Source organism: Bos mutus, chromosome 19 (assembly GCF_027580195.1).
Source record: "Bos mutus isolate GX-2022 chromosome 19, NWIPB_WYAK_1.1, whole genome shotgun sequence".
In the NCBI taxonomy this organism is placed as follows: Eukaryota; Metazoa; Chordata; class Mammalia; order Artiodactyla; family Bovidae; genus Bos; species Bos mutus.
Genome location: NC_091635.1, coordinates 30237815 through 30265807, shown reverse-complemented (window position 1 = coordinate 30265807; position 27993 = coordinate 30237815). Strand labels below are relative to the sequence as shown.

The following is a 27993-nucleotide window of genomic DNA, read 5'->3' as shown; positions in this document are numbered from 1 at the left end:
GTCAGCACGCCCCGTGCGTCGCGGCGCGGCGCTCACTGGGGGCCCGGCTTTCGCCCGCTGCTGCCGCCGCCGCCGCCGGCCGCGGCTGCTCTCCCAAGATGGCGGCTCCTCCGGGCGAGTACTTCAGCGTTGGGAGCCAGGTGTCGTGCCGGACGTGCCAGGAGCAGCGGCTGCAGGGCGAGGTGGTAGCCTTCGACTACCAGTCCAAAATGCTGGCTTTAAGTATCCTTCCCTGCGCGGAGCCCGAGGCCGGGCTGGCGTGTGTGTGCGGTGGTGGGGGGGCGGGGGACGACGGCGGTGGCTGGGGCCCTCTCCGGGCCTAGGGGCGACCGGCTACCGCGGCGCCCGGAGCGCATGCGCACGACCCTGAGCTCCCCTCCCCCTCTCCCTGGACCCTTGGTCCGCCTTGGGGACCCTTGTCGCCCTCCCCTTGTGGGAGCTGGGCCGCGAACGAGGGTGGGTGGAGGGGGACTTGACACGCGGATGGCTTTTCGGGGGGAACGCTAGGAGAGGGCACCCAGTGATCAGGAGAGGGGTGGTCGTGGGAGAGGGCTGGTGATTGGAGCCCGGATGGAAGAGGGGCGGGTGGAATCAAGTGGGGAGGGGGTGTGTTGAGTAAGGAACTGCTAGTGAGTGGGACATGGGTATGGAGTTCAGGAGGGGTTGTGTACTGATAGGACGTGGTCCACGGAAGGGCGGTGGTGTGTGACCAAATGGGCCTCGCTTGTTTGGGGGAGAGTTACTGCAGGAAAGAGTTTGTAGCAGAACTGGGGATAGGGGCTTGTTTTGCTGGTGCTGGTGTGTGCGTGGTGCCACTGGGGACGGGGTGATGAATTGTAGGCTTCTCAGTCATTTGGAAGTTGCTCTTTTGGAGATGTTTGTACTGGAAACCTGGTCCAGAGAGAGGACCACGTTTTTCAGGGGCTTGTGTATGGACGTGTGGGTTACAGGTGAAAGAGTAAGTTATCTTTTGCTCAGGCCAGCACAAGGAATCCTGACTTCACAGTAGTAGCCTTGCCTTTTAAATGTGGCAGTGTTAAACAGAATGGAAAAGGTGGCCTCTTTCTTTGGTGTGGAAATGATTTCTGAATTACTCCAGGAAGCTCAATCTTGGAAACAGAATACTTCCTGGTTGTAATATCACCTCCTCCTTATATTTGAGCCACAGGTGGATTTATTTGGATTTTTTTTTTTTTTTTTTAAGAGTTATCTTTTGTGGCACCTTTGAAAAGGAAGTTTCTTACTGGGTCTGCTGTCTTTGGCAAGTATTTTAACCAACTTCATTTAAACTTAACCACTTCATTTAAACACTGATTGTAGATTTCTAGCTTAGGAAAATGTCCTTTGAAACTAATTACAGCTCGAATAGTTGCGTTTTCTCTTTTTTTTTAAACACAAGAATTCGTACCTGGACCATATAAGATCTTTTGCATTAGTGGTTTAGTTGGAAGGGTTTTGGAATGAGGAATTACTCTTTCAATTGATGTGCAATATGCTTTTGAGAAATGGCTGGAGAATGAATGGATGGATGAGTCGGTTAACTAGCTGGGTCACCTTGAGTGAGCTTCCTTTCCAGTGCTGTAGTTTTTGCCTCTGCAAAATGGAAAGTCTCAGATCAGAAAAAGTGAAAAGAGTTGTTCAGATATAGGAAGTATACCAAGAACAGAAGGTACTTGCTCTCCTGTGTGGTTCGTTAGGTTCAAGACAGACAGTATACATACAGCATTAAAACTACATTAAGCCTCTTTGTAAAACCAGTAGAGAGAAGGTGACGGAAACCCTGTTGAGGCTTCAAGTTTTGGGTTGTGTTTGGCTTTGAAAAGCTTGAGATCTTTTGGTTATGGGGTTGAGCGGGAGGAAGGTGATAGGCAAAGATTTGCTGAGAAGAGCTGTGATTCTTGTGGGACTCCCACCTTTTGCTTGTGGCACACCTTTTACACAAGCCTTATGAGAACTGTGTTTTCCATGCCCCTTTGGGATGTGTCAGTGCTCTGCTTGCCCCTGTTTTCCTTAACTTTCTTTTTTTTCACCAGAATGTCCCTCTTCCAGTGGAAAGCCCAACCACGCAGATATCTTGCTTATAAACTTACAGTATGTTTCAGAAGTGGAAATAATTAATGACCGAACAGAAACCCCTCCTCCCCTAGCTTCACTCAACGTTAGTAAGGTAAGGACTTGAGGGCAGTTCTGAATCTCCAAAATGATGGGAAATTTGAGTCTCATTGACTCTTGATGGTACATATATTGTCCTTTTTTTTTTTTTTTTCAGTGATTTACAATTGGCTTGTTTTGACATATTTAAAAATATATTTATATCACTGTAGTTTTTATTTCTTTGTTCCCTGATATCTTCCGAAGATTTTAAGAAAAGTCTTAATGTCTGCTGAATAGAGAAATAGAATTGAGAGCTGGCTTTTGTCCTTTGTGAAAGAGAGCTCCCCCCTCACCCTTAACCTGTAGCCCATGTGTGAACTTCTAGTGTTGGTGGGGTTGGCTGTGGGCTTTCCTTCTGAACCTCCTGAAATTGTGTATGTGTGCACATAAGAATATACATGTATTTGCTGGGTGAAGATCTGGAGTATTTTTCAGATTCTCAGAGGGATTCATGACCTACAAAAATTTGAAAACTACTGACATAGAGCTTCATTTTTGTCTTTGTGCTTGAATTTTGAGGTCTAACAAATTTAGAGGCTTAGGATATTTTAATCTTGGCTATGTAAATTGGTCTCTGGGAACTTTCAAATAACTTTTCTGATTGTTCAGTTCCGTCAGCCGAAGTTCACGTTGATCGGTATTAGTACCCAAGCCCTGTTTGAGTTTTGCTGTTCTCTCTACTTGGAACACCTTCTCAAAATGACTAGAACCTATCCATCAGGACTGTTTAATGGCACATCTTTCAAGAAGTCTTCTCTGATCACCCAGGCTAAAGTGGTGTCTCCGTTATTTTCTCTTACAGTACTCTAGCATTCAGAGATAAGGTGACGTATCATTTCCAGTCCAGTATGGGACATTTTCGAGAGTAGAGGAGGGCAGTGCTTTTGTTTTACACTGAGACAAGTTTAGATTGGTGTATCCTGGGCAAATTGGGACTTGTTATCCTATTCATAGCTTTTTTGTAATTATAATTGTGTATACTTTTCTATCTCACCAAACTTTGTTTTGTGGGAATGGTAACTATACCTGTTTTGTTCCTTACTGAATATATAGAACCTTGCACAGAGTAGGTGCTTCATAAATATTTGTTGAATGAATAAGTTAGGGCTTCAGTTTTTGTAGCAGCTGTCTTTCATTAAGTCTGTTGACTTAGTGTGATGAAATTTTTCCCTCTATAAAATTATAATAATGTATATTCTTTTGCCCCACTTGGGAATGTAGTGTGTTTGCTGCAATTCAGCAAAGCAAGGGAACACTCAGGCAGCTGAAAGAACACAGGGTAACTGAGGCTGGCAGAGTGTAGTTGCCTCAAATCTGGAGCTCCCTTTTTTCTAAATTCCAGGGAAATGCCCCATGTGTTTTTTTTTTTTTTTTTAGTGATGTCTCAGGACAGATTCAGAAAGGTCTTGGGTTTCATATTAAAGACTGTTGCATACAGACTATCTCATTCTTATACCTGTGGATTTTTGAAACCTTGGCTTACTCCTCCTAAGAGATCTTAAAAGGTTTAAATAAAATAGCTTATGCCTGGTGTGTTGAAGGGAGAAAAGGCTCTGTGTTATTCTTTAATGTTTATAGGGTATGAGAAGTCTGTCACCAAGTAACAGCCTTTAGTAAGTAGTTGAGGAAAGATTATCTGAAAGAAGATAGATTTTTTTTCAAATTTAAAAGATAACTAGGATTCTGCTCTTGTACCACAAAGTGCCACCATTTGTGTGAGAGAGGCTGGAGCGGCATGGATGGGACTGTTAAATGTGGGAGCTGTTAAGAAGCAGTTCTTTGCTTACATTTGACCTTAGGTATAAATAGTTCTTGGTTATTAATTTGCGGATTATCTTTGCCTTTAAGGTTTTGCTTTCTGCTGATCAGTTGTCTTCTAGTATTATTGTAAACTAGTTGTTTACCCAGTCTTTCAGAAAACAGCAGGAGGTAATAGATTAGGGAATACCAGAAATCTTTACTTTTCTTACTCTCAGACCTTACCACAAGGTCTGATTGCCAAGTCTTGAAAAAGGAGTCTGAAACAAAGATTAAAATTAGGTTGAAGAGCTCTCTTTGGGTCTTATTTATTCATTCTTCATTTGTTGAGATGTTTATGAGTAAGCTATATTGGTTTTTCCTTGAAACGAACCTTTGAGGATGCTTTGTGATTCTTGCTGAGATTCATTTAGAAGAGCCTGTTGGGCTCTTTATGTTACTGAAAACAGCTAATCTGGGTAGCTACATGTTGCTGGAAGGACATGAAAAGTTCAACTCATTTAAGAGCATGAGCCTGGGTTTTGTTTTGTTTTTAAGATGGAGGATTGTTTAAGCATTTTAGAAGGGAACTAAAAATGCCCTGAAATCCCTGGAAGAAAACTGTGGTCTTGGGGAGTACTACCTGTGCAGTGGGAGATGCCATCACATGATGGCTCATCTTGCTGAAATAGTAAGTGCTGTGTTCAATTAAACCTGTTGATACAAACTGGATGTTTACTCTGACCCAACAGGAAATGGAAGAGCAGGCCTTTTAAAGGAAATACTTAATTCCAGCTCAAGTTGAGGACGGTGTGAACTAGCAGTTCTTGGAGATGAGCTTGTTTTGCTTTCGATTGGCACTTTCACTGTAGCTAAGATGTCCTATGTCCGTCCACAGCAGTGGGATGTAAGAGGAAGCTTGAAAGAGGACAGTGGGGTTGCAGAAGGTGGAAGCTTTGAATATTGTTTTATCTACTTCACAGTAACATTGTACTCTGTAAAAATTGTTTCGAATTTTCTGACTTTAAAAAGTACAAAAGCACACATGGCTTATTAGTTTACTTTTTAAAAAAATAGTTTGGTTGTGTCGGGTTTTAGTTGTGGTGCACAGGTTTCTCTCTTGTGTGGCGCGTGGGCTCAGGAGTTGTCGTATGGGCTTAGTTGCCCCCACTGCATGTGGAATCTTAATTCTTTGACCAGGGATTGAACCCATGGATTGGAACCTGCCCCTAGCATTGAAAGCCGGATTCTTAACCATTGGACCACCAGGAAATATCCTTATTAGTTTCCTTTCATGAGGAAGGTTTAAATATTGCATGAGGGTGAGAGTCCAGGGTCCGTGTGGTTGAGTGAAGTAAAATGTTTCTTAAGTTTTTTTGAATTGACTCCACATCTTGTTCTCTGGGCATAAAGATTGACCATCAGTTATTAGTGCTCTCAGATAATTTGGTTCATGTCAACATTAAGAAAGTTTTATGTTTGTAGCATTTATCAAACATTTACTGAAAATTATTTTATGCACAGCATTGTGGTAAGCTCTGTTGGGGACCATTCCTTACATATTTCTAGTGCCTTACAGTTTACAGAGAGCTTTGACACATCTTGTTTCATCCTCACAACCATGCTTAATGGCAATCCACTCCAGTACTATTGCCTGGAAAATCTCATGGACAGAGGAGCCTGGTAGGGGTCGCAAAGAGTCAGACACGACTGAGTGACTTCACTTACACTTTTTTCCTTTTAGTTTAAGAGATGAATAAACAGGCTTAGCAGTTTAAGTGACTTGCTCTAGGTTATATGGCAAGTAGTGTAGGAACCAATATTTTTACATGCCACCCTCTGAAATAGCAATCAGCAAACATCTCATTTACTTCTAACGATAGTTCTTATGGTGTGGGTACCATCACCATCTTCCCTGATACCTCAGTAGGTAAAGAATCCACCTACAATGCAGAAGACCCTGGTTCTATTTTTGGGTTTGGAAGATCCGCTGGAGAAGGGATAGTGTACCCACTCCAGTATTCTTGGGCTTCCCTTGTGGCTCAGCTGGTAAAGAATCCGCCTGCAATGCGGGAGACCTGGGATCGATCCCTGGGTTGGGAAGATCGCCTGGAGAAGGGAAAGGCTACCCACTCCGGTATTCTGGCCTAGAGAATTCCATGGACTGTATAGTCTGTAGGGTCGCAAAGAGTCGGACACAACAGTGACTTTCACTTTGACTCACCATCACCGTCTTACAGAAGAGTAAACTGAGTCTTGGATGAGTCACTATTGTCTAGGGGAAGCAAGACTCTTCTATCAGGTGAAAATTTCTAGCTCCTGGAAGCTACATATTACCTCTTGGCGCACTTGATTAGAGTATGTTGTCAAGGCCACAGTCCCAGGTTAGAGCCCACCAGTTAGTAAGTAATTGAACTGAGATTTGAACTCAAGTCTGATGTTTTGATGGCCAAGTCCCATGTATATTCTGCTTCTGTGTGCTTACCCAAAGAACTTTCAGAGTAGGTTGGTGAAATGAAATGAGTATGTGTTTATAATCCTAAGTAATATTTCTGAGTAAAGAGAAACGTCTGTGTTGTGTGGTCAGAAAGAACATTAAAAGCAAGTGGGTATGTCTCTTATGTCACTAAGCATCAGTTTTCTCACCACAGAAATGGAATCCTGTTAGTACCTATCTCATAGAGTTGTTTGGAGGATTGGTTTAGGTTGACCAGCGTTGACACATGTTAGTCCTATTCTCCCACATTAGCTATGTGCAGCCAGTGGGTGGATGTTCCTTGAATTATGGTTTAGGAGCAGGATGGGGGGAGGAGGGCATCATGACAAAGGAAAGCAGCCAAGAACATGGGCAGTGTTAGTTACTGTATCAGTCTTTCCTGATACTGGATCTGACATTCATTCAGGTATCAGAACTTGCCATCCCAAGACTGGGGAAAATCAAAATAGTATATGGATTCCTCTTGTTGGTGACCAGAATTAACTTGAATTTCTAGGGCAGTGTTATCAAGAGGCATAATTAAGCGAACACTTGTCTGAGTACAGAAGGTTAGAGTGAGCAGTCACAGAACCTAGGAGGTCATGCTTTCAACTTCTGAGACTCTGAGGTAAAAAACTCATTGAGACAGCCGAGGCAAGTGTATGTACTCATCTGTTTAGATAAATGCCTCCAGTACATCAAATGAGGTATAAGTTGTCTTATCACTTTGCTGACTTGGAGAAGACTTTCTGGAGGAAATATTTGTATGTTGTGAGGGGAGGCAGGAAAAGAGACAAAGCATGGAAAATTGAACTTCACAGATAAGGCATCTACCTCCCTTACCAAACCACTGACTGATTTATCAGCCTGGTGTGAGTATTTATTGCCCATTTATACCTTACTAAACGGCAGTGATTAAATAGAGAAGAACCAGGAAGAAGAGATTTAAAGAGTTTTTTTCATCAGCAGATGGTAATGAAGAATAAGTTGGCTGCCTTTGGATAAAAATGACACTTGGAGCTTGGTCTGTGGAAGGGCCTGGAAAGGCTGAGAAAATGGGAAAGTCACAACGTTCACTTTAAAAAGTAACTGACCTTGCTTACCTTTAGGGATGGTGTCACACAGGGAAGACTTCACTTGGTTTTTGTTTTGAGTTCTAAGAAGTTTGAAAGCTAAGATTTAGCATAACCTTATGGCTTTTGTTGATGTGAGGGATAATCCTCAAGTATTAGCAAATTCCTGAGGTAGTTGGTAGCTACTGCATCGTGGCCTGTATTCATGGACATAGTCTGTTATCTGGGCCCTTGACCATATCTTGACCCTAGTGTATTGAGGTATGGATTTGTCAGCAAGTAGGATCAGATGACGGAGAAGGCAATGGCAACCCACTCCAGTGCTCTTGCCTGGAAAATCCCATGGACGGAGGAGCCTGGTAGGCTGCAGTTCATGGGGTCGTGAAGAATCGGACATGACTGTGCGACTTCACTTTCACTTTTCACTTTCATGCATCGGAGAAGGAAATGGCAACCCACTCCAGTGTTTTTGCCTGGAGAATCCCAGGGATGGGGGAGCCTGGTGGGCTGCCGTCTCTGGGGTCGCACAGAGTCGGATACGACTGAAGCGACTTAGTAGCAGCAGCAGCAGAAGGATCAGATGACCTAGCCACCCTATGCGTAGGTATAGATATATTAGTAACAGGTAGAATGTGTTCATATTATGTATAAAAGTAGGAAGGGAAGGAACTTCCCTGGTGGTTCAGTGGCTAAGACTGTGCTCCCAATGCAGGTTCGATCCCTGCTCAGGGAACTAGATCCCACAGGCTGCAGCTAAGAGTTCGCGTGCTGCAACTAAAGAGCCCTCATGCCACAACTAAGACCCAGTGTAGCCAAATAAATAAATTAAAAAAAAAAAACAGGAAGGGAAGTAACTACTTGTCTAGGGGAAGCAAGACTCTTCTATCAGGTGAAAATTTCTAGCTCCTGGAAGCTACATATTACCTATTGGCTCACTTGATTAGAGTATGTTGTCAAGGCCACAGTCCCAGGTTAGAGCCCACCAGTAAGTTTTGTATCTGGCTTTGAGCAGACAGCTGCTTCTTCACAGAAGTGTCATGAAGATAAAAGCGTAAGGTGAAGAGGAAGACCCTATCATTGCTAAGTTAATGGGGCCCAATAAGTAGTGAGTGGTGTGAGATGAAATCAGAGGTAGAGTGATTGATGCCACTTTAAAAATCACTGGCCTTTGAAGGAGCTCACGTTCAGTAGCATTCAAACTTTGGGGTCATAGCCATAGTAGGGGATGCAGCATTCCAGGCTAGGGCTCCTGACTGAGTTCAGGCTGTAGTGCACAGCAGCTTGCTGATTTGGTGGGGCCTTCTTAGGTCAAGAGTTTGGTTCTGAAGGGGGCTCTCTTGACATCACTGGGTGGGGAGATGGGGAGGAGGAGATTCGTCCACCTGAAGACACAAATTGCTGGGCCCAAGCAACTGGCAGAGATGTGCCATGTGTGTTGTTGCAGCCCCCTCTACATTCTGTCTCTTTGACACAGGGATGATTCAAACTAAGTGCTTTACTGATGTCAGTGTAGTATCTCTTACAGTGTTAAGAAAGGGGCATTCTAACCTACAGTTTCCTGGCAGAGATCAGGCTTGGGGGGAAGAAAAAACAAGTAGTGCAGTCAAGTTATAGCATTGGAATTTAAACTAGCTTAGGTAAATACCAGAGACTACCCTGGAGAGTGAAGCAAATTGTACACAAACTAGAAAATTAGTGGGGCTATGTACCGTGCAAAAAGCTAACAGTCTGGTGTGGTAGCATGTGGGGAGTTTGAAGAACTAGATTCTTTTCACATCTGGGCTGCTAATGAATTGTGTGACCGTGTGTTAGTCACTTAACGATTAGGAACTGTTCTGTGAATCTCTGATAGTCGAGGTTTCTTTTCCTTTTATCCCACTTCCCTCTCCCTACCCCTCCCTTCCTGGTGCTGTGTATGTCACGATGACTAAGCCACTGCTTTTGCCCTCAAGAATCTCATGTTTGGGAGTTGTGAGGGGCAGTAGGGTTTAACTTTTGCAGGGAGCAGCAGACTGTTTCTGTTAAGGGCCCACTAATAAATATTTTAGGCTTTGTGCACTATACGTCTCTGTCACAACTGTCAACTTTGCCTTTGTAGCAGAAGCAGCAGTGGGGTGATACCATTCCAGTAGAACTTAACTAAAACAGGTGGTTGGATGAATTTGGCCCACAGGTATAGTTTGCCAATGGTTGGCATAGAGTAGTGAACATTTTAGGAAAGGCTTCTCAGATGTGACAATGGAGTAGGGTCTTGAAGAATAAATGACAGTTAGATAAAGGGAGGGAAGTTAAATGGAATCAAGCTGATTGGGATTGCTATCAGTTTGTCCATCTCTGCAGTTTAAAAAGTTTTGCTGTTTTGTCAGTGAGTGAGAGCAGTGGCGGCTCTCAGAAGGAAGGGAGAGGACCAGTGCCACTGCGCTGGCGCTGGTAGTGTTAGATGTGTACCTTAGTGAACTCCAGTGCCAACCTTTAGGATGGGCCCCCATGGATAGACTGAGGCTCGGGAGAAGTTATACATCTTGCTCAGGTTCATGCAGCTAGGGAGTGGTAGGTGCGGCTTTGAGCTGGAATCTCTTCTGTTTGGGGGTAAGAAACAAGGGAGTGGCTTTTCTTTTTTATGTTGCTTTTTCTGCCCTCTTTAGAGCCCAGGAAATGAGAGTACCTGGTCCTTTCACTGTCTGAATAAAACCAGCTCTTTATTCTGTAAGTGAAGCGCCCATTTTGGCACATAAAGTGCATTTTCCAACTTACTATTCCAGTTGTATTTTGGAAGAGATTCTGTTAAGGATTTATAGCCTCTCTAGCAGCTCTTACAGAAAGCAGAAGAGAGCGAGCCCTGAGCTCATTGGCTAAAGGAAGGTTGGATTACATGAATTTTTTTGAAATAACCTACAAGCCACCTTCTCTGTGCTAGTAATAATGATGTTATAATAATAATGTCAACAGTGCTATTTGTACAGTGCTTTAAACTCTCATAGTGCTTTCACCCGTGTTCTTCTTCATGGCCATGTGTGAGATGTTTAATATGAGTGTACACTCTCAGACAGGTTGTTCAGGTCAAATTTCAGCTTACATCCCAGCCAGTTGTTTTTCTTTCCTGGCAGAGTCCTGTGGACGTTCCACAGTAGTGCTGGTGTCAGGGTCTCAGGACTAGAAAATTACTCTGTTGGTGTCTAGGAAGTTTAGTTGTCTATTGTAACTGTGGACAGCTTTTGGTGACATAATTACAAATAAGAAAAACTATTGACTTTACCAACAACTAGTTTTTGTTCAAAGCCAGGTGAGCCACAAACTTTGCTTATGGCCTCTGCTGACTGACTTGAGGCTGACCTCTATTTTATGACAACAGTATGATGGCCAGAGCCTGGAGAGTGAGGTGGCACTGTGGCCTCTGGATTTGCAGGGTGTTTTTCATCACCGCTCAAAGCACTTAAGGTACCTTAACTTCCTAGTGCAGGAGACCTGCTTGACTTAGCTTCTCTAGTTTTGGCTCAGCAGGAAATGATGGGTACCTAATCGTTATTGGCCCAAAATGCTTTCTCACACATGATCTGTTTTCTTAAAAGCATTCCTATGAATTACCTTTAACAAAACAAGTAAAGGATGTTCTTGAGATTTAGGGCAAGACTGGGGCCCTTCACTAAAAGGCGGACAATTGTGTTCTGGACAGGGAAACTTGATGGAAATGTCAGAATTCACTGATAAGAAGAGAAGATGACAGCTGAGTCTTTTAAAATATTTTCTCTTTTAAAAAACATTTCTTTTACATTCAAGTTTATAACTGTTTTCAACAATTTAGACTTTTCTTAAGTGGAACTGTTTGGGTATAGTGCAGAGTTCAGAACACACGCTCTGGAGTCGGTCTGTCTGGGTTCAAATCTAGACTCTCCCACTTGTGTCTTGGTAAACTTAGGCAGGTGTCTTACCAGCTGTGCCTTAGTTTCTCCGTCTGTTCAGTAGGCGTAATTTTAGTCTGTTTCACAGAATTGTTGGGCAGATGAAATGTTTAATACACGTTAAGTGTTGCTTAGTGTGTTGCGTGGAGTAAGTTCTCACTGAGCAAGTTAGCTCTTAGGGTTTTAGTGTTAACTGCCGGCCTCCTTGACTCTACTGTTCCCTCGTTTGATTCAGTGTTTTCGTTCACCGTTAGGTATCCCAGGATGTGATTTCAAGCAGGGTTCTCTGTTTTTTGAGTTCTCAGCTATCTGAGGTTATAAAGAACAGTATTTTATTAGAAATTTTCAGACAGGACCTTTCAACTAGGGAGCAGGGAGACTTGGGAATACTGATAGTTGGAAGACATAGTTTTGAGGCTGCCTATTGGTGACAAAGAATGAGGGCTTTCCAAGAGTACTCCCCAGAATGAAAACAGCAGGAGCAAGCGGGGCCCTTTGGATGACAGTTGTTGTGGCCTGCCGCCCTTCACCCTCCATCAGGCCTTGCAGGCAGCACTGGCAGTTCGGGGCAGCTGCTGCAGTGCTTCCTAACCCCTCTGTGAGGACAGCTGGTTGTCTACGCAGGGAAGACAAACCCAGAGTGGCTTAGTGGAGTCAGTAGGTCATATCCAGCAGGTTCTCCTCTGGACTTTGCTTCCATTGTGGGGTCAGCTGTCACAGCCTGTTAAATACTTGCAGTAGGAGTCCCTCTGGATTCCCCACAGCACCTGTGCCTTCCTGGTCTGCGTATGTGGAAATAAGATGGCCCAGCTGGTGACCAAGTAACAGATGAGGCAAGATGCCTGGATTATGTTGTTGTTGGGGCTGCTTCCTCTTGTCACAGTGCAGGAAGAGAGATAACGTTAGTGTTCATTGATTCACTCACTCGAGGTTACCCAGCAGCAGGCGTGACTAGAAGCCTTTTGATATTGATGTGCTTTGGTGTCAAGTTCATGAACTTTTTTCTGTTGCCCACATCAAGGTCCTGTATATAAAATGGCCAAGGGAGGAAGCACTGGTTTGTCGACAAGGAGTGAATTTTTTCATTGGGAATCATACAAAATGAAAGGAAAGGAAGGTAAATGTAGGTTGTCTTGTGCAGTTATTTCAGTTAGGCCACATGCACATTAGTAACGTGTATTTGTAGATTTAGGCAAATTGAGATTTGCCTAAACCCAGTGTGTTTTTAAGGTTGGTGCCTTTAACATTCTTTAAGATTCTAACCAATTAGGGTTTCAGTTTTAGTTGGAAGAGGCTTGCATTGAAAATGGGGGAAGTATGGTGATAGTTACTGAATTTAAAAATTGCAATCCTAAAAAAAAAAAAAAATTGCAATCCTGATGACCCTCCCAAGCTTAAAAGGCATATCCGACACCTTCTCTGTTGGGAGGCGTTTTTATTGGTTCTCTGGCAATTTGACAGTAACCATAAACTTACTAATTTGGAGTAACTGGACCATTTATAGATATGCATTAGTTTATAGAAATACAATGTGGGGAAATGTAGAGCTACAGCTGACTTGAGCGTAGAGAGAGTCATTTGCTTTGCAAAAGGAGGCTTATCCACATTTTTCACGAGTTTTCAATAACTTGTCTAAAAAGAGCAAGGTAATCTCCCTTCCCCTCTCACCCCAATTTTGAGAAAAAACGTTTCTAGTTTCTTTTTGTAAAGGTAATCTTCCTCATGCCCACTTGATGCAGTCCTCTCTGGGAGAAATTTACCCCGTTTATACAACTTCTTAGTGAAGCAGATCTCTGTAGTTGAATACTAGATTTACGCATTTTCAGATTGCCATGAAAATATAGTTCATAAACCAACAACTGGAGGCTTCAGGGTTTGCTGTGAATCTTAAGTCCTCAAACCACATTTGCAGCAGGTACAGGTGGAATAGTTGAGGGTATTGAGGTAAATTGTAATATAGTCAGTTTACACTGATTTCTGCTGACTTTTTCAAGGCTCTCCTTTGTATCATTTAGTATTTGGGATCAGTCTGCACTGTGGATTGACATGAAAAATCATCCGGTCCATTCTCCTTTGCTTTAAAAGTCTTTAGAAGAGATTGTGCAGTGTATTTGGGGAGGGGGTAGTGTGTACTTTCAAATCATTGTTCTATAACCATTGTGTTGCTTTTAACTCAGGCCATCCAAACAGATCACTTCCAGCTGAGATTTATATTCGTTTTATTTTGTCTCTGGCAAAAATTCAAAAGTGGTTCTTCTTCCAGTGGTTCCCCAGCTTAATTTGTCTATTTCACTCTTAAATATTCTGCATAGAGCCTGGTTTTCCAGAACCAACTCTTGTCTTCCTGAATGGGTGACGTTACTGTCTAGTTAACACAAGCTTTATAGAAGCAGCTCTGTCTGACCCACATTGGGAGGTGTTTTTGGTCTTCAGGGACAAATATTTTTAAAAAGACCTCAGAGTGAGACCCTTCTGCCTATTCATGGGGTAAACATCTGCCTGACCATGAGCCACTTCCCAGGAGGTCTGCAGGAGCTTGGTGAATCCAAGGGCATGCTGCTTCCCTCCAGTTTTCCCTTCGTTCAAACTTGGAGACTTCAGACTTCCTACAGGGTTGTTTGGAAAGTGAGACTCAAGGAAACCCCTTGTTACCAGGGTTTTCTTGGTGACTGAATAAGGTTTGCTTGTTGTTGCTTAAAAATGCACCCCTAGCTGTTCTTGTACCATGGAGGCTGACTGCTTTCCAGCCACAGGCTTCCTTGCTGCAGTTGGGATTGCCAGTGCTCACCGAAAGCCGTCAGCCCCGTGCTTTTCCTTCTTTGTAAAGTTATTGCCTGGTGGATCCAGAGGGGCAGGCCCTGGTTTGAAAGATTATTTACTGCTGCTGTATCTGTCTCTCTCCACATCCTGGGGACCAAGTGAAAAGGGAGCTCTGGCTTTACATCCCTACAGAGTCTTGGCTTTTCTTCCCCCTTTTACCTAAGGAGACTGAAATGACAGCATGTGTGAGCTGTGCTCACACCCCCTCCTCTCAGACAGTCTTTGAAACTCAGAGGCAGTTGAGACTCCTCAGTTCCCCATAACCTGATTGAAGGGCACTTTCTCTCTTTTTCATAGTCAAACTCTTGCTTAATAAAGTGCTTCATTTTGCCAACAATTAGACACTTTGCTTGTTTCCCCCTGGTGGATCTATATTTGGTTTATGGTGTCAAGGGTTAGTCTTAAGGCAGAATATGAATGTTTAAGAACTCCAAGCATCTAGGTACTTGGGAATGTGCTGGAGGTATGATTTCTGCTTGCATTAAGGAGCTGGTGTTGGGGCCAGGTTGTCTGTGCTCGTGTGTATGTTTGTGCATATGTCTTCAGTAGCTGCAGCGTCAGCATACTAAGTGTATGTTCTTGTTCATGGATCTGAAAAATCTCCAAGTCGTTTGTTTGACTTTCAGATGCATTATCTGCCTTTTGTTTTAACTGTCAGTATATTTCTTTTGTCTTACACTCAAACACATTTGTTCTTTTGTAATCCAGCAACCAATAGTGTGTGGTGGGACCAGAAATGTATTAGAGGGGCAGCAGGGATTGACATGATACCTACCCCTACTGGGAGCGATTTACTGGATTTGAGTAGACTGTTAGATTTTACTACAACTCTTGATCTTGGTCAGCTTATGATTGTTTCACTAGTGGGCAGTTAAGGAACAGACATGAAATAGAATGTGGATCATTCTTTTTTTAAAAGAGCCTGGTAGCTGTAGCCCAAGTCAGTGGTGCCTGGTTAGGTTTCCTTGAGTCCTGGCTCCCCATGTGAGCACAGATAATGGTACTAGAATGGTTGAATTTTTAAAACCTCAAATCCTGGTCTTTGAAGGTGTGGTAGACATTAATTTCTAATCCTGAGGCTCCAGCACAGTAGCTGATAAGTATCCTTAGTTCTCTCCTTTCATAGAAATGTATGCATTGCCTTTTGTCTCTGACCATCACTTTCTATCAGGTATACCCCACCCCCAGTCATGCTCTAAAACCTTGCCGTGCTCTGTTTTCTTCCCAGCACTTAGCCCTGTCTGAAGTTATCTTGTTTATGTTTTTGTTTATTGTCTGTCTCCCTGCCCCTTTCAGTGCTGTATCTTTGGCTTAGTGTAGTGAATGTATGGCACATGGTAGGCATTCAGTAAGTATTGAAAGGAATAGGTATTTGCCAGGAATAGCAGAAACTATTCAGGTATATTGTGTGTGTGTGTGTGTGTGTGTGTGTGTTTCACTTTTTAAAATTTAAAAAAAAAAAATGTTTTTGGCCATGCTGTGAGGCATGTGGGATCTTAGTTCCCTGACCAAACTAAGGAATTGAACGTGTGCCCCTTGCAGTGGAAGTGCGGAGTCTTAATGACTGGACTGTCAGGGAAAAATCCCTTGTTTGTTTCACTTTTGGTCTCTGAGAAAACTGACTCTACCCAAACCAGTCTTTTCCAGCATCTTTTCTTCGACTTACGTCCTGATGTTGGGAAGGATGAAGGTGAATGTTTTTCTGAGTCTCTTTCCTCTCGCCCACCCTAGCTTGCCAGCAAAGCACGGACAGAGAAGGAGGAGAAGCTGAGCCAGGCCTATGCAATCAGCGCTGGTGTCTCCCTAGAGGGCCAGCAGCTCTTCCAGACCATACACAAGACGTGAGTTGGGGGAGCATAGGGGTCCCTTGCCTTGGGGATGCTGCCTGGCTGAGCTGTCTGGTGGCTGATTTGTGGGTAGTTGTGTTTCTGAATGTCACCAGGGAAGTTGGGTAGTGTGTTGGCAGTATCTTGCATCCAGGGATGTGGTGCTTGTTGCTTTTCCATTTGGAAGATCACTAACAGGTTATTTGTTCTGGGCTTCTGTGTTTTCATCTGTAGAACTTAGTTTTGGATTAGATTATCCCTGAGGGTCCCTTCCACACCTTGTGTGCCGTAATTTAGAACTAGTGATTTCTTTCTCTTTTACTGTTTTGATCTTGTACTTTTCTCTAAAAGCTGATGCAGTTTTAGTAAGGGAAAGTTATATCTATCTCAGTCTTCCCAATTATCCATTGGGGTGAACATAGGGAATTAGGGAGAGCAGAAGGCCACCTTATTACCACCTCATAAAAGACATTTTGTCACAGCAGAAGTCATTTGATTCTCCACTAGCTTCCCTAGCTGCTGAAAAACTGAAACATTTGACACTCCCCCTCCCCCCTGCTGCCTTCTGTTACCCTATTTAACCACCTGGGTCTGGTGCACAGATGGCAGCTGGCATCAGAGCCATTTGAGGCCATGGTGTGAGTATCTGAACATTTACAGGTATGTGAAGGAACTCTCTTAGTAATATCAGCTGCCCTGGGTTCCCCTAAGTGTGAAATGGGATGGGTTTTCCCAGTCTGGCAAGTACCTAGCTGTCTGATAATTGAGAGGGGCCTCTTTGAGGAGCGGCATTATGGAGTAGGGAGCAGAGTATAAAGATTGCAGTAAGATGCAGGAGTTTGTTCTCCTATCTTTTTAAAGGTGCCATATCACCCTAGGCCAAAGGTTGGCAAACTGCAGCCAGCGGGCCAGATCTCCTGATGTGCTTATGTATCATCTGTGGCTGCTTTTGAGGTACAGCATGCAGAAGAATAGTTGTGACAGAGAGTGTATGGCCTGCACAGCATGAAATACTTGCTACCTGACACTTTATAGAAAGAATTTGCCAACTCTTGTCCTAGGCTGCTGTTTAAATTGGATCTAGTGGCCTGAGCCTAGCTGTTTATTTGTAACTTAAATTAGTTTGGACTTTTGAGGTCGCCACCAAGTTTTCTGTGTTTTTTCAGGCTCCTGAAACTTCAGAGTAACACTCTGGATCATCCTTGGAATAAGTGTGCATCAGTTCCATTGCTTTTCCTAGCCAGTGGTACCCAGGAAGTGTTTCTTGGCTACTTCTCTCTGTGGGCTGCTGGCATCTAGTTATTGACTGAGTAGTAAGCTAGGAACTTGGGGTTAGCTTTCTGGAGTTATTTATTCATCAGGCAGGAAGTGTGGGATGCCTCGCAAGAGGTAACTTTCACCTGCTCTCTTTTCCTTCCAGCATTAAAGACTGTAAATGGCAAGAAAAAAACATCGTAGTCATGGAAGAAGTTGTTATTACACCCCCATATCAAGTGGAAAACTGTAAAGGCAAAGAGGGGAGTGCACTGAGCCATGTACGCAAAATAGTAAGTAAAGGAGCCGAGAAACCTTAGGGAGAGAATGACTGCTCGGCCTTCTCTTCCAGCATCACGGCAGGATGTTAGCCACAGTCCCTGTCTTCTGATGGTCAGCCTGTGAGCAGCCTTGACCACCTTGCCTCCCTGCATGCTGGTGCTCTGCAGCCATGGTGTGGATACTCTGGTGGGGATGGAACCACCAGGCAATGCAGAATAAAGCGAGTGGTCAACCCTACGTCCTCTGCACTGTGGCTTTTTGGAATTATTCAGAGCATTCCATGGTTTTGGGCCTGAGCAGTTCCTCTCCTCCCAGGCTGGATTCTTCTCAGGAAGGGCTGGTTGGTATACATCAGTGGCTGTTGGAATCCATGACCGTGCATACGTCATCTGACTTTCTAGATTGAGTTGAAGCATTTGTAAAAACAGACTTGAGTATTGGTAGACCGAACATGGTGGATGTAAAAAGTTTTAAGACTGTAATTCCCTACCTGTTTTCATTTTGCACTTGTGTAAGGAGAGGAGAGGGAGTTTGGCTTATAATAGTCTCCCTTCGTCATCGTCTTTATAGATTTACCTTCTTTTAGACAGTCTTATCTGAAGCTGCAAAAAATGTGGCTGATACAAGAGGACCCCCACCTCCCTTGTTGGGAAGGCCAACAGACAGCAAGCAAGGGGAACAGTGCTGAATGATCCATGAGCTGGACAGCCAGCACAAGGCTGGTGAAGTCTAGAGTGAACTGTGTGGGAGGCCTTGTGTGCCCATCTGCTTTTCTGATCTAGGCTGACTGATGTCTTTCAGGTTGAAAAACATTTTAGAGACGTGGAAAGCCAAAAGATACTGCAGCGTTCACAAGCCCAGCAACCACAGAAGGAGGCTGCCCTGTCATCCTGAGTCCACACGTACGGAGGACTCTTCCAGCATCCAGCCAAGGAGGCGATGGTGGTGGCTTCAGCGGAGGCAGGCCGGGGGAGGGAAGGGATCCTATATTTCCGGTTGGCTCTTGTTAACAGAGGGTCAGCATTTCCAAATCTTAGACTTGAACAAACAAAACACCCAACAAAAAAGAACAAGAGAATAATTTAAAAGTTGAATCATTACTTGACTAACAGACTTCGGTCCACCATGTCCTTTTCACAGCCCCCTTCTGGAACAGTCACCTTGTTAATTTTATTTTTGAAAATTCCTTTCTGCTCTGCCCTTTCACCTCTGACTTTCCTTTCCCAGTCTGTCTCTGCCATTCTGTTTTTATAAGTGGCTACACTTGCCTTCCGAGTGATTGAAAGAAACTTTTACATCTTCTCTTCCAAAATAAAAGTAACAAGCTGACTGTGATACTTAAGTTGAGACTAGAGCAGCAGACAAAGGTCTCACTTTAAATTTTTCTTTTTTTTTCTTTTTTTCTTTTTTTGCACAGGGCATGGCTTGAATTAGTTTTATTTTTCTTAACTTTAAATATATATATGAAAATATATATTAAAATGTTCTCTAAATATTTTCTGCTTCTTGCAGGTCTCTTTTTACTAGATCATGGCCACTCTTCCCACCTCATCCCTCTGAGAATAAAAATGTATTGTCCTCCCCACCACCCATAGCCAGGCACCTAACTTAGTGCACAGCGAGGATCTCCCGCAGCACTTTGTAGAGCCAGTGTTTGCAGATGGGATCTGGCTTTGAGGGTTCCTGGTGGCTTTTTAGTCTTCAACTATACGTGTACCAGTCTCACATTTGGCAAAAACCTCAGGATTCTCCTTTTGCCTTTTTCTTACTTCATGGTACTAGAAGAACTTTCTCACCACCCTCCTATCTCCTCGATGGGAACGTCAGCTGCCCCGTCTCTTGTGCCCTCTGTAGGAAGAACTATTTTGCATGGCACATCTCAGCTCTTCCTTGAAGGATGGTTTTCTTTCATAAGAAACCCAGAGTCCACCTATCCTGACCTCTTTAAGTCTGTATCCAGAGCCACTAGCCCAGGAGAAAGTTTGGGTGACCTGCCGTTTCTCTTCTGCCAACCTACTGCTCTTACGACCTTCCCTACCACCCCTGAAATTTTACAAGCTTACGACAGTTTGTATGTGCTCAGCCAATGGGCAGAAAACCTGGGAAGAATTTCTGGACTTTAGCCCACCAGTTTGTCTGGTTTGACTAACCTGCTGAGAGCTACCTGGCACCCTTGCCCCTGTGCCTAGGCAGTCCAGAGGGGCAGAGTGTATCAGGTACTGTGGCGTGGGACATGGGTGATGCTCATGTGACTGGCTAGAGCTTTGGGGGTGGGGTGGGGGTTAATGAATATTTTTTTGGCCATGATCTCTTTCCCCTTCCTTTTTTTTTTAATTAAATAAATGGATCAAAATTAAATAATTCAAGCCCTGCCTTCAAAATGAATTTTTTTTTTTAGTATTGTTTAGCAAAAACAATAAAACCCAAATTTTTTTAACCATCACTCATGTCTCGGGTTTGTGCCTGCTTTAGAGGCCCCAGAGGGAGGTGTCTGAGGATGTGTGTGTTTGGTTAAACTTTACCTTTAAACTCTCTGCTTCCTACTCTTACCCTCTTTCCTTCTACCCCTGAGAACTCATCCAGAAATCCAGTGCCAAGTGTATAAGAAGGGGATCCAGGGTTGGGAGTTGTGTGTAAGTGGAGTAGAGGAATGAATTGGGTGGGTACATATGTAAGACCTTTGTTCCAGGACTGGAGGAAAAGTGAGAGAAGACTAAGAAGTATACTTTCATATCACCTGCCATTGGCCAGAACTTGATTTAAAGTACCAAGCCTTTGATTTAGTCTGCTTGGAAGTGTGGACTTCTGGAGAAGGTAAAAGAGGGAACAGAGAGGAGACCTACCATGCAAGGTCTAGAAAACCTGAGAGATGCATTTAAAGCAGTGAATGTGATACATGGGAAATGGCATTCCTGGAAAGGAGCTCTGTGTCACGTGTCCCATGTCGTCACTTCCTCCCCATTAGTCTCTAGGTCTGTGAATGGGAGGCAGCTCTGGTAGGAAGCACTTTTTGACTCTGGTTTCAGTTTACGAAATGATGTGGGGGAACTTAAAGCAATTCAAGAGGTGGATCAGTATGGTGGGAAAGACAAGCAGCGTAGAAGGAAGAACAAGGGCTTTGGAGACAGAAACGTTGGCTTCAAATTGTCACCCTTCCCTCTCCTCACTTCTGACTCTGGATAAGTCATTTTACCTGTCCATGCTTTGGTCTCCCCAGTTGTGAACATGAAATAATACTCATCTGGAGCTGCTTGTAAAGGTTCAGATAGGTTGGTTTAAAATGGTTGCTACTTAGAAGGTCTTCTATAAATGTTAGTATGCATTTTAGCTTGTTCCTAGGATGGTTAAATCTGGAGATGAGACTGGATTAACTGGTTTTCAGAAGCTCCAACTTGTTTTAGAAGTCTTTGTCTAGATGTCATTTTAAGTGAGACTAATAGGTAAAACATTTGGGGTCCTAAGAACCCTGCCCTCTCTGTCTCTCAGGTCTCATCTCTACCTCTTCACTGAAGCTTCTGAGGAATTTGATTATATGAAAACCACTCATTTTACAGAAAGTGAGTTGGTTCCACCAGGGCTTAAGTGACTTGCTGAGAGTACCGCCGCTGCCCACAGTGGCAGAGCTGGAATGAACCCCAGGCTTTATGCACTCATGGGCTCTTTAATATTGCCCTGGTACTTGGCAAACTGATGGCATTTTCGTATTACTCACTTCTATTAGCCAGGTTTGGGATGGTGTACAGAGAAGACTGGTGAGTGTGGTAAGAATTGTCACCTAGATTTGAAGAAATGATGCAGTGTTGAGGGCTTGCATCTCTGATAGAACACGAACTGGTGGTTTTGCAGTGTCTGCTTGGTTTTGAGGCATTCTCTTTTCTCCTCAAACACACACACAAACCCTTATATCCCAGTGCCTGGTCACCACCCCACAGCCACATCTGTGCCTTTGGGTTTTCTTCTATTTAGAACATCTGGTCAGTACGGTATAAACAGCCTTCCCACAATGAGTTGATACTGAATCTGTACTGTGTAAGTCTGAACAACTGATTGCTGATTTTTGTTTGGTGTTTTGAAAGTTGCTCAGGCACTTCAATATTAGTTAAAGGGCTGCAGCTTGCGAACCACTGATTCAAGGTAACGGCTCCTTGACGTTTTTGAAGCTATAAATTGTGTCAAAATCTGTTTTCCCATAAGACATAAAGGAAGATCAAGGATGCTTTCAGTCATACATGGAGACTCCTGTCCTGCCAGCGTGGCAGATGCTGAGAACGTATAATGAGCATGTTTGCTACTAGGAGCTGCACTGTATGGGTTGAGTGGTGGGGACCAGAGTTTGGGAACTGGGATTGGTCATGTGGGTTGGAGGATGGTCATTGTTTACATAGCAGATTTGCTTTCCCATCACTGCTGGAGGCCACTGGTACCAGAGCATTCCCCTTTAAGAAACTTGAATTGGCCATGTACTGCCCCAACTTCAGGGGTGTAATGTAACAGCATGAAGTACCTTACGGGTGAGAAAGGGGTGCTGTGGGGCTGCCATCCACTGGTGATAGACTGCTGCTGGGTAATAAAGTTTCAAAATGAGTTTCTTTTTGTAATATTATAAAAGCCTTACATGGCTCATTACAGGCACACAAGAAAGCAAGGCAAACACGTTCCATCCAGGATCACTCAGAACATTATTGACATCTTTCATATCCTCTTGATGTTAACACCCTTCTCCCTGCCCCTTACATTTCTGAAAACACAGCACGCTTTGCTGCGTCAAAAGAAGCCTGCCAACCAATTCCCTCATCCCCAGTCCACAGGTGCACTCTGTAATCTGGGCATCTTAGAATTAACATATATGAAAGGCATGGAGGCTGGGTGACCTCTGAGATTACTTACAGCCTCAATAATCTTCAGTTTTATCTTCTCTTTTCCTACAATGCCTTGCTTCAGTGCCACCTGTGAAGCCATCCTTGACAGTGAAAATGGAAAGTGATTCCTAAAATTTATATCACTCACATGTGGCATTTATGACTTGCACTGTAATTATTTTGGTTTATCGTTAATGGTCTGATGGGGAATTTTGAGGCCCTAAGATAAGGATAATGTAGTATTCCCTGGCATTCAGCCATTGACGAAACTGAAGTCATTTTGAGTGTCGTCATTTTAATAGCTGGATGAGTTGCCTGAGCCAAGATGAAAAGTGGTCTAGGCTGACTGAGTTTTGAGGAAAGCTTGGAGTCAAGTTTAGAAAACTGATGAGGGATCAGTAAAGAACATGGGAGGAACTGGGAAGGTGGGTATACCTAGTTTCAGCTTCAAAAGCAGCAGGTTTCTCAAGAGACTGGCAGCTAGGACCAAGGCAGGTTGGACTGTGGCCTCCCATCTTTCTAGTTTTGTTGAAAAGACAATAGAGTAAGGTGTGGGTAAGGCAATTCTCTAGTGACTTTTCAGCCAGCCTCTCTTTCCCTAAACTAATCCTCATGCTGACTCCAGCAGTTAGTCTTTAGCATAGGGACTAAAAAGTGGTGGCTGCTTTTTCTGATCTGGCCTCCTTTCTGGTCTGTCTCCTAGATTAAAGTAGTTGCTTATGCTTACTATAGGGAGGTCTGTGTACTACTCTAAAGAAAATATTCTGGGATGGCTTCTGAGGTGTGATTTAAGCTGAAATCTGAAGAACAAGGAGCCAACCAAGGGTGCTTGGACAGAGGGACCAGCAGGAACTAAAGCTGAGGTTGACAGGAATTTGGGATGTTTGTGTGTGTGTGCTCAGTTGCATCCTATTATTTGCGATCCTATGGACTGTGGCCCTCCAGGCTCCTCTGTCTATGGAATTTTCCAGATAAGAACACTGGAGCAGCTTGTCATTTCCTCCACCAGGGAATCTTTCTGATCCAGGGATGGAAACTATGTCTCTTGCACTGGCAGGTGGATTCTTAACCACTATGCCACCTGGGAAGCCCTTGGAATGTTTAGGAACTGCTAGACTATAGGCCGGAGAAGGCAATGGCACCCCACTCCTGTACTCTTGCTTGGAAAATCCCATGGATGGAGGAGCCTGGAAGGCTGCAGTCCATGGGGTTGCTGAGGGTCGGACACGACTGAGCGACTTCACTTCCACTTTTCACTTTCATGCATTGGAGAAGGAAATGGCAACCCACTCCATTGTTCTTGCCTGGAGAATCCCATGGATGGGGGAGCCTGGTGGGCTGCCGTCTATGGGGTTGCACAGAGTCGGATACGACTGAAGTGACTTAGCAGCAGCAGCAGCAGCAGCAGACTATAGGCAGCTGAAGCCTAGTGAGTAAGATGAAGAAATTGGCGGGAGCCAGATTATGCAGGGCCTTGAAGCCATTGTCTTAGGGAATGGAATTTGTTCTTGACACAGTGGGAGCTGTTAAAGGGTTTCAAGCTGTCAAGGGATTTAGGCTAATGATAAGTGGCAACAGTGGAAGTAGAAAGACTTCGTTCAACTATATTCCAAGATAAAAATTAAGGAAAAAAAAAAGACTCTTGGCACTATGAGGCCATTGCAGTGGTTCGGGCGAGAGGTGACAAACGTGAGTGCAAGACTGGACTGGCTGACGGATTGGGTGTGAGGACAAGGTGGTCAGGGAAAGAGGAACTAAGGATGACTTTTCGGTGAATGGTGAACAGTGGAGAGGAAGAGGTTTGTGGGAAAATGGGGTTCTGTTTTGTTATTTTGTCTCACCCATGAAACGCTGAAGAACAGATGGCAAATGGGTAACGAGCTTTGAGTTCAGAGGATAGGACCAGACGAGCTAGACATTTAGGAGTTGTGCCCTTGTCCTGAACACTGAGAAATGGGTGAGATCCATGGCCATAGTAGGGGTTTTGGCCTCTGATTGAATGGGTCCCTTCCTCCATAATAAACAGGAAAGAAGGAGAAGACAGTACCATTGCAGGTGTGTTTGTGAATTTGGCAGGGAGACGAGGGTGAACGAGTATGTAGCTGGTGGTTCAGTAAACACACAAGGGAACTCCCATAAGTTGCTGAGTGCCCTTTAGAGGTGCATGCTCATGCGTTATGCTGTAACCACGTGGCCACTGGGGGAGTTGTACTGAGTGTGACTTGGTGTAGACAAGTGGCTTCTTTGGTATGAGCAGAATAGGTTTATCAGGGAGTTCAACTGAGGTTGTTCGCAAGAGAGGGTGATTATAGCAGTGGCCCCTTGTCCCCTCCAGGTGCATAAGTGAAAGTGAAGTCGCTCAGTCGTGTCCAACTTTTTGAGACCCCATGGACTGTAGCCTGCCAGGCTCCTCCATCCATGGGATGTTCCAGGCAGGAGTACTGGAGTGGGTTGCCATTCCCTTCTCCAGGGGATCTTCCCGACCCAGGGATCGAACCCAGTCTTCCACATTGCAGGCAGACTCTTTACTGTCTGAGCTACAAGGGAAGCCAGGTGCATGGCTGGTGTCAAATACAGTTCAGTTCTAGTTCAGATTAGCCTTTATGAAAGTGTCTTGCTGTCAGTCGCATGCACTGGCTATGGGAAGGGTATGCAGCCATGTAACTCCAGAAGGCACTATGTGAACTGCAGACAGCATGCTTCTAGTTCTAGGAGTGGCCCATGTGTGTATATGAAGCTCGGCACAGGTGTCCTAGCACTTAGAAATGACCACGATCTTGGAGCTTCTGTGGATATTTAAACTGCCTCACTGTTTAAATATCCTCGCTTACAGCATCCTTGCCTGGCTGCCCCTACTTGAACACCTTCATTGGTGGGGAGCTCATTACTTTGAGAAGCAACATGTACTAGCTGTACCATGCCCTTTTGTCCTCCCTGCAGTGGCTCTAGAACCGAGGCAAGAGCTCCTGTCTCCTGCGCTCTGATCCTTGCTCTCCATTCCTGTGAGTGAGGGGCACTGAAGCAGCCAAGCAGGCAGATATGACTGGGAGCTGTCTTGTTTTCTCCAGTGCAGTAGTCTTTTTAAGCCAACTATTCCAGCCTCTTCTAAGAACTTTTAAAAAATCTTGGTGCTACAATCTGGTGTACAACTTATCTATCCCAGTTTTGTGTTCCAGTTTATATAAACTTTGTTTTCATACCGCACAATTGCACTCATCTCACACGCTAGTAAAGTAATGCTCAAAATTCTCCAAGCCAGGTTTCATCAATACGTGAACCATGAACTTCCAGATGTTCAAGCTGGTTTTAGAAAAGGCAGAGGAACCAGAGATCAAATTGCCAATATCCGCTGGATCATGGAAAAAGCAAGAGAGTTCCAGAAAAACATCTATTTCTGCTTTATTGACTATGCCAAAGCCTTTGACTGTGTGGATCACAATAAACTGGGGAAAATTCTGAAAGAGATGGGTTAATACCAGATCACCTGACCTGCCTCTTGAGAAATCTGTATGCAGGTCAGGAAGCAACAGTTAGAACTGGACATGGAACAACAGATTGGTTCCAAATAGGAAAAGGAATACATCAAGGCTGTATATTGTCACCCTGCTTATTTAACATATGCAGAGTACATCATGAGAAACGCTGGGCTGGAAGAAGCACAAGCTGGAATCAAGATTGCCGGGAGAAATATCAATAACGTCAGATATGCAGATACCACCCTTATGGCAGAAAGTGAAGAGGAACTCAAAAGCCCCTTGATGAAAGTGAAAGTGGAGAGTGAAAAAGTTGGCTTAAAGCTCAACGTTCAGAAAACGAAGATCATGGCATCCGGTCCCACCACTTCATGGGAAATAGATGGGGAAACAGTGGAAACAGTGTCAGACTTTATTTTTCTGGGCTCCAAAATCACTGCAGATGGTGACTCCAGCCATGAAATTAAAAGACACTTACTCCTTGGAAGAAAAGTTATGACCAACCTAGACAGCATATTAAAAAGCAGAGATATTACTTTGCCAACAAAGGTCCGTCTAGTCAAGGCTATGGTTTTTCCAGTGGTCATGTATGGATGTGAGAGTTGGACTGTGAAGAAGGCTGAACGCCAAAGAATTGATGCTTTTGAACTGTGGTGTTGGAGAAGACTCTTGAGAGTCCCTTGGACTGCAAGGAGATCCAAGCAGTCCATTCTGAAGGAGATCAGTCCTGGGATTTCTTTGGAAGGAATGATGCTAAAGCTGAAACTCCAGTACTTTGGCCACCTCATGCGAAGAGCTGACTCATTGGAAAAGACTCTGATGCTGGGAGGGATTGGGGGCAGGAGGAGAAGGGTGAGATGGCTGGATGGGATCACTGACTCAATGAATGTGAGTCTGGGTGAACTCCAGGAGTTGGTGATGGACAGGGAGGCCTGGCGTGCTGCGATTCATGGGGTTGCAGAGTCGGACACGACTGAGCGACTGAACTGAACTGAAAGGGATAGTATAGGAGAAGGCAATGGCACCCCACTCCAGTACTCTTGCCTGGAAAATCCCATGGGCAGAGGAGCCTGGCTGGCTATAGTCCATGGGGTCACAAAGAGACATGACAGGGACTTCACTTTCATTTTTCACTTTCATGCATTGGAGAAGGAAATGGCAACCCACTCCAGGGTTCTTGCTTGGAGAATCCCAGGGACGGGGGAGCCTGGTGGGCTGCCGTTTATGGGGTTGCACAGAGTTGGACACGACTGAAGCAACTTAGCAGCAGCAGCAGCAAAGGGATAGTATAAGAGACTTTAATAGGATCCAGATGTTTGTGATAGCCATCTGACAACTCTATCAAAAAGGGAAATAAAGTTGTTTGGGTATAACTTGTTTTTAGTGGACTCATGCGGAGAAGGCAATGGCACCCCACTCCAGTACTTTTGCTTGGAAAATCCCATGGATGGAGGAGCCTGGTAGGCTGCAGTCCAATCCCATGGATGGAGGAGCCTGGTAGGCTGCAGTCCATGGGGTCGCTAAGAGTCAGACACGACTGAGTGACTTCGCTTTCACTTTTCACTTTCATGCATTGGAGAAGGAAATGGCAACCCACTCCAGTGTTCTTGCCTGGAGAATCCCAGGGACAGGGGAGCCTGGTGGCTGCCGTCTCTGGGGTCGCACAGAGTCGGACACGACTGAAGCGACTTAGCATAGCATAGCATAGCATAGTGGACTCATGTGGGCACCTAGTGGCCATCATGTTTAGGTAACTGGTGAGACTTTCATGAGCCCTCTGAATTTTGTTAACTCAACTGACTTAAAAATTGATACTTGTGTTCCGTTCTAGTCTATGTCAACCTTCTGTTTGTAATGTTTTCTCAAAGATTATTGATAATGAAGTTTTTCTGGTATAATTTGCTCGAACAAGATCACTTGAATTAAATCAAAGGGGCTTAAGTCTAATCAACCACAAGCTGAGAGTAATATCCTAGGTTGGTGGTGGTGGCTCAGCTGCCCTTACCATTCTGGGCATCATATGTACTATTCACCTGTGACCTTGACATCTTAGGGGGGGTGTTTGGACGGCACAAGGGATGATGGCCCACTCTTTGGGTCACTGTAGCTTAGTGGTTAGGTGCTTGCCTGGATTCAGACA

General features: G+C 44.3%; 1 protein-coding gene across 1 annotated transcript; it reads left to right on the top strand.

The window, feature by feature from the left end:
• Positions 1-15: 15 nt before the first annotated feature.
• On the top strand, positions 16-27751 carry LSM12 (LSM12 homolog). Its single transcript, XM_005907677.2, has 5 exons — positions 16-222; positions 2034-2167; positions 15891-16000; positions 17406-17532; positions 18323-27751. The coding sequence occupies exons 1-5, from the start codon at positions 99-101 to the stop codon at positions 18413-18415; spliced, it is 588 nt and encodes a 195-aa protein (XP_005907739.1). The 5' UTR covers positions 16-98; the 3' UTR covers positions 18416-27751.
• The last annotated feature ends 242 nt before the right edge of the window (positions 27752-27993 follow it).

What these genes read in the sequence shown, in the direction of transcription:
- LSM12 (XM_005907677.2), top strand. Translation starts at nt 99, where the DNA reads ATGGCGGCTCCTCCGGGCGAGTACTTCAGCGTTGGGAGCCAGGTGTCG. An exon ending in CTTCACTCAACGTTAGTAAG is followed by an intron (nt 2,168 to 15,890) that starts GTAAGGACTTGA and finishes CGCCCACCCTAG; the next exon opens with CTTGCCAGCAAAGCACGGAC. An exon ending in TTCCAGACCATACACAAGAC is followed by an intron (nt 16,001 to 17,405) that starts GTGAGTTGGGGG and finishes TTTTCCTTCCAG; the next exon opens with CATTAAAGACTGTAAATGGC.